Source organism: Merops nubicus, unplaced genomic scaffold (genome assembly GCF_000691845.1).
Source record: "Merops nubicus isolate BGI_N331 unplaced genomic scaffold, ASM69184v1 Scaffold46537, whole genome shotgun sequence".
NCBI lineage: Eukaryota > Metazoa > Chordata > Aves > Coraciiformes > Meropidae > Merops > Merops nubicus.
In genome coordinates, this window is record NW_008619191.1 from 464 (window position 1) to 9,673 (window position 9,210).

Sequence of the window (9,210 nt, forward strand, 5' to 3'; positions counted from 1 at the left end):
GGTGAATGGCTGGGGACAGAAGTGCTGGGAGACACAGCAAGTGTCTGTCCCAGCCTCCACCAGCACCTCTGGTCCTTTGGCTCTGCAGCTTTCCTCCATATTTTTTGGCTGTGAATGAGGGAAGGCAAACTCAAGATGCTTCAAGTCCATCAACCCAAGAAGCTTGAGGCTCCATAGGGCTGCTCAGTATCTTTAACCTCCTCCATCACCAGGAGCCACACAAAACAAGGACAAACCCCATCCCTGTGGAGGTGAGAAGAGGATAGAGCAGGCAAGGAGACCTCCTCCTCTATCTCCTCGGCCCATCTTACCTTTCACATCAAGTTTGCAGTCTACAGAGGCTTCTCCCAGGGGGTTCACAGCTTTGCAGGTGTAGATGCCCCCATCAAAGGGGCTGGGCTTGCGGATCTCCAGGGAGCAGACGCCCTGATCGATCATGGCGATGTACTTGGGATCTTCCCTTATCTCCATCTGATTTTTCATCCAGATGATTTTGGGCTGGAAGGCAGCAAGATTTATTTGCTTGGTTAAGGCAGAGAGAGAAGGGAGAAGTCAAACTGGCCCCAAAATGCAGCCAGCTCCCTCTGCCTTAGCCTTGGCCCTGCCTGAAGCTGGTGGCCATGGGGGGATTCACCATCAGAAGCAGTTTGAAGAGCAAAATCTCCCATTCTTAAGCCTTGACCACTGCTCCCCACGTGTAGAAGGAAAGAGGACACAGCTTGAATTAAGCCCAGTCTCCTATTTCCGTGCAGAAACACCCCAAACTTGCCCCAGTTTGACTCAGAGGGCGGCTGTAACCCCCTAACCTCACCCCACCCTAACCCAACATGACCAACCACCTCCCAGGACCTCCAACCACCTTGCAAAGACCCCACTGGTGGCTGTCCACAGGCAGAGGGGACGCTGCCTGGGGGGGAACCACTGACCTGAGGGAAGCCCCGGACGCAGCAGAAGAGATGTGTGCTGTAACCTCGGGTGGTGGTTCGATCTGTCAGGGGCTGGGTGAACTTTGGAGGCTCCATCATGTCCCGTTGGGGGATCTTCTCTGGCTGATAAGTAGTTTCTAAGAAAATAATTGATTCTAGGTTGAGACAGAGCTCGGGCAACTGGGCTGACCAGCACATGGTTACAGGGATTCGGCCCAAGGTACCCCAAAATACTTCTGTTTCTCCACATAAGCCAGGAAGCATCCGGCCTGATCCAAGGACCTGGCCTTCAGCTCAGACTAACCCTGTCTATAAATCCCTCCTCATCCAACCGGCCCCACCATGCACGTGCAGCATGTCAGACCCAGGCAGGCACCTCTCTGGGTCTCCTGCTCCATCACCAAAGCTCAGTGCACAGAAACAGGAGCTGGAGGTAAGCTCTGCAGGTGGCAGAGACCCCAGCTCACTGTGTGCTATCAGGGAGCAGGATGGAAGCAGACAGAGGGAGAATGGGGCTGAGGGATGCTTCTTGGGAGATTTGGACCTGAGGTGGACCACTGTGGTGGTCTCTTCATCTGCAGGACCAAAGCCAGGGCTGGTCCTCACACCTCCCAGCTCCTGCTTCGTTTTCACCCCAGGGATCTCACAGAATCACAAGATGTCAGGGGTTGGAAGGATCTCCAGAGATCATCGAGTCCAGCCCCCCTGCCAGAGCAGGACCATCTAGCCTAGGGCAGGTCACACAGGAACGCATCCAGAGGGGTCTGAAAAGTCTCCAAGGGAGGAGACTCCACAACCTCCCTGGGGAGCCTGTTCCAGCTCTGGGACCCTGACAGGAAAGAAGTTCTCCCTCACGTTGAGGTGGAACCTCCTGTGCTCCAGCTTGTGTCCTGTCACAGGGCATCAGTGAGAAGAGGTTGCCCCTTAAATCTCCATGCCTTGACCCCTCCCAGGGGGCTGACCATGGCACCAGCCTTCCCCAAAGGAGAAAGGAGATGTAGAAAGGGGAGACCTCTGGCCTTTGGCTTTGGGGCTGCACAGCCTCAGCCCTGTGGGTGACCCACACCACGGAATCCCCGCTAGACCCAGCAGGGACGGGACCCTTCTCGCCCACCGGCACCCCCAAACCCCTTCTCCAGGGCCTTATTTCCTGACTTGTCTTCTGGATGTGGGCCACCCCGGGGGCGAGCGTGGCCTTCTCGCTCGGCCCGCAGGCGTTCTCCGCGAAGACGCGGAAGGAGTAGGTGTTGCCAATGATGAGGTCAGAGATGGTGCAGCTCGTGCGGGTGCAGTGCTCCAGCGCCGTGAACCACTTCTGAGAGGGGGGAGAGAAAGAGCCGTGAAGGAACGTGGGACAAATGACACTGTTTTTTTTCCTTTTTGGAAAAAAAAAGGACCAATCTCTGGTCTGCATCACCGGTTGGCGACAAATGGCCAGCTGGCCAAAGGATGGAGAAGGTTGTGGGGGTGTGGAGCTGCCCCTCTCCCAGCTGGGCATCCCCAGCAGCGCCCACACTCACCCCACTCTTCTTGTCTGACTTCTGCACGATGTAGCCCTTGATCTCAGAGTTCCCATTGTCCGCCGGGGGGGTCCACTCCAAGGCCACGTTAAAGCCCCACACATCCACCAGCTTCAGGTTCTCCGGGGGGCCCGGCGGCTCTGCAAATACAAACCCCTCAAATTGGCTCCCCCCACCATTCCATACCTTGACCATCCCTTGCACCTCACTTTTAACCTCTTCCCATCCTGTTTCAGCACACGAGGGGTGAGAAGCTGCGATAGGCATGAGCTGGCAGAAACCCAGCATCCACTTCCACCACCCTAGAGAAGATACAACTGGAAGAGGGACCCCAGAGCCCCTTGCCTCGCTGCTGGCCGTGGCCCATCCCATCCAAAACAAGACCTACCCCTAACCAAGGGACAGAAACGAGCCCCGGGGTGAGGTCCCACGGCCAGCCTTACCGATCACTCGGATGTCCAGGGCAGCCTTGTCCTCTGCCCCGTTGATCCTCACGGTGAGCTCGTACTTGCCCGAGTCGCTGCGCTGGGCGCTGCGGATGTAGAAGACCGTGTCCCGCTCTGCCGTACGGATGTTGACCCGGCTGGTGTCCAGGGGCTGGTCACCCTTGGTCCAGATCACCTCGGGCTTTGGCTTTCCCTGGGGCAACCAGCACAGGCAGGTTAGGAGCCACTCGAGCTCGCAGTTCTGGCAGAGGCACCTCGCTTTGTCCAGGCAGCAGTGGCCTGGGCACGGCCTCTCCCACCCAGCTGTCCCCAGGGAAGGAACCACAGCCAATCCCTGCCAGCCCCACTGATGGGAAGACATCAGGCTGCAGGGCTGATGGCTCCCAAAGTCCTCATGGAGCAAGCCCAGCTTTACTTGCCCAAAGCATCACGGGCAGAGCCGTGCTCCTGCTGCCCAGGCACTGAGCCCATGTTCAAGCCCAGCAGCAGAGGCTGGAATTCAACACCCGGGGCCAATCCATGCCTAGAGCATGGCCAGTGCAGGCTCCCAGCTGCCTACAAGACATGTCATGGACGTGCCCCTCATCTCAGGGGCAGCTTTCTGCCTCTGGCTTCCTCCTGCTTGGCCAGTAGTTTTCAGGGCTGTTTTTCTCCATCCCAAATGCCATGCTGGAGAAGCCTTGGTGATGGCCCAGACAGTATCTGATAGGTCACTTGAGGGGAGGACCTCCAGCTTGGCCCACAAGTGTCAGCATCGCTTCTCCATCACCCAGGCCTGGAGCTGCCCTGCCCCAAAGGCAGCTGCTCTCCTCAGAGGACCCCTCACTGTTGTGCTGTGGGGTCCTGTGGTGCGTGGCCAGATCCCTGCCAGGCTCAGCTAGGAGCATGAGCTGAACAGGGCTTGTGGGCTGAGACAGTAGCAATATCTAGCTCATGTCCTAGAGTGTTTGGGGTTGTTCCATTGCCAGCACCATCAATAAAGACATAAAGGTAACTAGGCAGGAGTGGGAGAGAGGTTCCCACCTCATCTCCCACCCTTGGCCCATGAGGCATGGAGACTAGGACAAGCCAGCCCACAGCTGGTTCCAGGCATGTTACAGTGGCTAGAAAAGTCACTGCAGAAGCTAATGTGCAGTGAGAAAGCCTGGGGGATTAAATCCCAAATTGTCCACCTACCTGGAAAGGGATCATCAGGTTTATGGCATCTCCAACACGCCTGACGTAAGTCTGCCGCAGGTGACGGGGCATGCGGATCTTCGGGAGCTCTGGGAACCAGAAATCCATGTCATGGGGCCAAGGAAACCACAGCCTCCAGCTGGCTGACCCACCCCACCTATCCCCCTGCCTAGCTAGGAGGAAATCCCACCCTGAAAGGCAGCTTCCCTCTCATCTCCTGGATGCTTCTTGCTTCCCTGAAGGGCCATGCCAATCTATCCCGTTGCCTGAACCCCAAAATTATACTCATCCATTGAGATAGCAAGTCACCAACACAACAGCACCACCCCAATGGACCGTTGATGTTCTCCATCATGGTCAGACCATGGAGACCAACATGGGCTTTCCCAGCAGAGCCACAGCACAGCCTACAGGGTAGCAAGCAGAGGACAGCATCTCCCAGGCAGGAACTATTTCTCCCCAGCTCAGAACACAGACTCCCCAGAGGCACACAAGCCAACTTCCAGCAATGACAAGACCTACCAAGCCTCCACAGCCTCCACCTTCACAGGACACTCAAGACCTTCGAGACACCAAGGTGGTGCACGGTTACTCACAGCAGAGCTGTGAAAGCCCCAGGGCTTAAACCACAGGCTAATGTCCCCAAGGGAACATAACAAAGATAAGCAAAAACCCCCCTGGAGAATGCTGCTAGAGCCCGTGTCTCCTTCCCGGGGTGAAAATAGCAGCCGTGTAACCCTACCAGCTCGGGGATCCTCCTGGGGAGCCATTGGCTTTGCCTGAGCCCCTCCTAAAATTGCTGCGTGTCTCTGCGCGGGTCGAACGTGCTGGAGCTCAGCCCTGGGGAGGGGGCACGGCCAGAATTAAACCAGGACTGAGCGATGGCTCGACAGCTGTCAGCGTGAGCTGGGGGTGGGCTGCGGAGGGTGGGGAGGTGCCCAGATGCCCCCCCTGCCCCCCGACAGCTGAGAGGGTCCCTCCTCTGCTCAGGCTGCTCCTCGCTCCGTGGATCCACGCGGCGATGCCGCCGCTTGGGCTCAGCAGCCTCAGCAGGGCAGAGAAACCTGACCTGGCGTGGGGAATGTGAATTCTGCCCAGCTCCCGCGTGCCTGGCTCAGCCAAGGATGGGCTGGCCAGGGTTGGTGGCCCAGGTGACATGCCACCACGGGGGGGAAGGCGTTTCTTCTGCCTCAGCTCCCTGCAGAGCGCGGCTCCAGCATCAAACCTCCGTCTGGTTTCTCCTTGTCTCTCTCTCCACTTCCCAAACCCACTCATCCCACCTGTTTTGAAACTCTCTGCCGTCTGTATTGCTGCTATTTAAAACCCCTTGTGATGCTATAAATGAACTGGTGAGAGGTACAAAATGGAGTCCCACATAAAGTGTGAAGACCAGAGAGTGACAGATGGGACAGAGAGGAGGCGACTCGTGCACCCGACACATACCAGTGCCACCGACGTGGGCACGGGGAGGCAGAGAGGACCTGGAGGGGTAATTTGTTCCTCAGCAAAGCCAGGTTTGCTGTTTCAAATGGAATGCAGAAGTGCTGTTTGCTGCTGAATGGTCTCAGTTAGCAAAAAAAGAAAAGAGAGAAGAAAAATAACACTATCGTGGACCAAGAGCAAGTTTTGAGTGGGTCCTTCAGCTCTTTGGGTTTTGTATCTCTCAGCAGCCCATGAGGCTAGGGCAAAGCTTGGGCTGCAGGGACAGAGGGGTTGAATTGTTTGGTGCAGGATGGGGCTGGAAGAGGGAAACACAAGCTATCTAGTCGACACCTCATCTCAGTGCCCCATGCCTCAGTTTCCCCAGCCCCACAGGGTATGGTGGGATGCTTTTGGGGTCTGGAGGTGAACGCAGCAGCAGACACCAACCCCTAAGCCACATTCATCTCCTCCTCTGAGCAGACTGAGAGGACAGACTCTGCAGGACCCTTCCCAGATGCTGATAGCTCTTCTCCTGGCCTTTTCCTACAAAAAGCTGATGGTTCCTGGAAGGACTCGTGATTATTGCTGCTATTTTTAAGCAGCTGAAAAATCCGACGTGTTCTTTGAGCGGTAGGAAAACTTGTGCATTAATAATTCCTTGCAGAGGGAAAACGAGTTGCTGTTTGCTGTTCAATAAGTGAAAACCAACCTTGCAATCATAGACCAGCCTCAGCACATTCACAGCAGCCCGGGAGGAATGTGAGTCTTGCTAAGCATGGGAGCAAGTCATTCATTAGCGAGTTCAGAGTGATTAAAGTTCCCCTGCTCCAGCCTCCAGCTCCTGACTTTCTTTAGCTAAGTAAACAAAGCTGGGTGATGTGTAGAGGATGGGGTGTTAGAGATGGAAACATGGCCAAGGAGAGGGGATGAGCTGAAAGTGAGACTCTTTCTGAGCTCTTGCAATGAAACGGGAAAACCTTTTGAGTCCTCCACCCTCAAAGCTTCACCATCTGCAAAACCAGTGCTGGGAGGTCAGGAGGCTGCTCTGCCCCACCCCAAGGGATGTGGACACAGTTATGGAGGAGAACATCTCAGCCAAAGGCCGGATTGTGGGGTGGAGAGTGGTTTCCTTGTGCCACGGACACAGGACCTGGGGGTGAAGCACGGGGGGAGCGGCACTTACGGAGGATCTCTCTGATGAGGACAGGCTGCTCCAAGCTGGCTGGGACGCTGGCACCGCTGGCACTGAGAGCTTTGACCCTGACAAGGACCTTGGCACCAGAGCTGAGGTCCTGGATTGTGTAGCGGGTGGATAGAAAAGGCTCCTGGTTCACGGCTGCCCAGTCGGTACCTGCAATGAACCCAGCAGAGTGGTTCAGGGGTGCAGTGGACAGACAGACAGACCCCTCCCACAGCAGGGGCAAGCCACAGGAGGCAGAGGACCCCTTCCTCACAAAGGCTGGATGGTTTGGGGTGCCAGCAGAAAAAGGACTCTTAGAGAGGAGGTTGGCCACCCCGTTCTGCCAAGGGGAGCAGATATGAAGTGCTGACAGATTCAGCTGTGAAGCAGGAGGCTATTTGCAAGCAGGAACAGGCACTAGACCATCCAACTTGGTCCCTGCTGACTTTCCAGGTGCTTCTCTGGAAGTAGTCAAGATCCTTTGACCACCCTGCCAGCCTCTCTGCTGCTCTTGCTGCACCAGGGTCACTTGTTGGGGCTCACCACGTTCCCCAGAGCATCCTCCACATCAGGCAAGGTCTACTCAACCCCTGCCACCAGCCAGCTAGACCTCTTCAGCTCTTCTTCCCTCTTGGAAGAGGCATCTCCAACTCACCCCACAGCCAAGATGTAGAAGCCCTCCCACCTCAGGCAGCTAACACAGCCCTGTGATGTGCTGTTGGAAAACAGAATGCCCCAGTCACCAAAGGATGGGGTGTCCCAGAAGGGCAAGTGGAGCAACCCACGTGTACCAGGGGTGTTAAGACACCATGTGCACCTTTGAACCAAGAAGGTTTTCCTGTCCATGCTGTCAGACCAGCCAAATCCCACCAGTTCCTTTTCCCTTCACCACTGGTATTACTCAAACCAAACTTCACTCAAATCTCACCACATTTTAGCCAAACAGGGTCTTGCACCAGCCCAAACAACAGCATGGAGCCCGTGTGGTTCTCACTGAATGACTAGAGCTCTCCTGTCACCCAGCCAAGCCCAAAGCAAGCTAGGATAGCATCCAAAACTGTGACCTTTGGGTGGCTGTCAGCCAATACCCTCCAGGAATGGCTGCATCTTCCCTCATCCCATGCAAGGGGCTCCTCATGCAGCCCAGCCAGCCATGGCTACCTCCCCAGTTCCCAGTCCAACGATGAAAGCCAAGCATCTGTTGGTCGTGCCTGGCACAAGCTAAACAGACAAGGGTCATAGATCAAGTTTCCCAAGGCCCATGGACCATCTGGATCTCCCAGACTACTCAAGCCTCATGCAGCACCCAGGCCACCAGCCCCAACCTCCCCTTGCAGATGCCCCCCCAGCCACACTCTCACCCCAAAGCCAAGCAGGGCTTCGAGAGATTGCCCAAAACACAAATCTGATCCACTTACTCCATTCCAACAACCAGCAATGCAACTGGAGGACCACAGATATTGCTGCCACCCCCCAGCCCACCTCCACCCACCACGACCATCCTCCTTCTAGGCATCTGAAGCCCCATCTTGCCTGGGCAGTGCTTGCCTGCTGGTGCATACCAGCCCCTCTTGTGCTGCCCAGGATCCTGTCCTCCCTCATCCTCCTAACTTATCCTTATTTCTTCTGCACTTCATTTTGGGCAAATGAGGAGGAATTGCATCTTTTTCCTCCTGAGGTCTTCTATGACCAACCCAGCCCCAGGTCTTTGCAGAGCTGGAGTTTATCAGAGACGATCCTCAGTGGATCTCCTCTGCTGGTCTCTCCTCCACCCTCTATCTGGTCATGGCAGTGACATCAAACCTAGTCCAGACCCCAGTTAAAGTCATCACTACTATCTGAGGCCAGCTCTAGGATCTGCCCAGCTCCGTCCCATGCCTCCACAGCAACACACCAGCTCTCCATGCTTTAGGAGGCAGGAAAGCCCAAGCCTACTTCCATCTTTGCAGATCTCCACCACGTATCCATCCAGTCCTGCCCGGCCTGTCTGCTCCGGGGCTTTCCAGGTCAGCGTAATCGAGTTCTCACTCACTTCTTCCACAGCCAAGGACAAGGGAGGACTGGGTGGCTCTGTAAGAAACCCACGTTTGGTGAGGACAGGCTCCTGAGCACCAGAGCTGTTGGAGGGCAATCACTCAACCTCCACGTTGGTCTTCAGCCCTTCATCCTCCAGATCTTCCAGCCCTACCCCACTGCAAAAACACCCCTGGTGACTTCACCCCTCTGTCCCTTCACCACCACACCCCCACGTGCCCCCTCCCAGCCTTGCATATGTCCCCTCCCCACTTCAGCGTCCGGTCCTCTCCTCACCTGCCTTGGGTTTCTCAGGCTCTGGTTCAGGAGCAGGGGGTTGAGGTTCAGCTGGGGGAGCTGGGGGAGCTTCTTCAGGGGCTGGAGTCCCTTCTGCCACGGGCTGCTGTTCGGGCTCGCCTGGAGGGGCTGCGGGCTGCTGGGTGGCAGGGGGGTGCTCGGGGGCTGGGGGCTGCTCAGGAGCTGGGGCTGGGGCTGGTTCCTCCTTCGGGCTGGGCGCCGGCTCTTTC

General features: G+C 56.4%; 1 protein-coding gene across 1 annotated transcript; it reads right to left on the minus strand.

Annotated features, from left to right (window-relative positions):
- Nucleotides 1–311: 311 nt before the first annotated feature.
- LOC103776198 (myosin-binding protein H-like) lies at nucleotides 312–9,203 on the minus strand (the record flags this gene model as incomplete). Its single annotated transcript, XM_008943697.1, has 9 exons — nucleotides 312–498; nucleotides 927–1,063; nucleotides 2,082–2,241; nucleotides 2,447–2,586; nucleotides 2,890–3,085; nucleotides 4,069–4,157; nucleotides 6,674–6,841; nucleotides 8,606–8,740; nucleotides 8,981–9,203. Coding segments are annotated over 9 exons (1,435 nt in total), but the record flags the coding sequence as incomplete, so codon positions are not given.
- Between the last annotated feature and the right edge of the window lie 7 nt (nucleotides 9,204–9,210).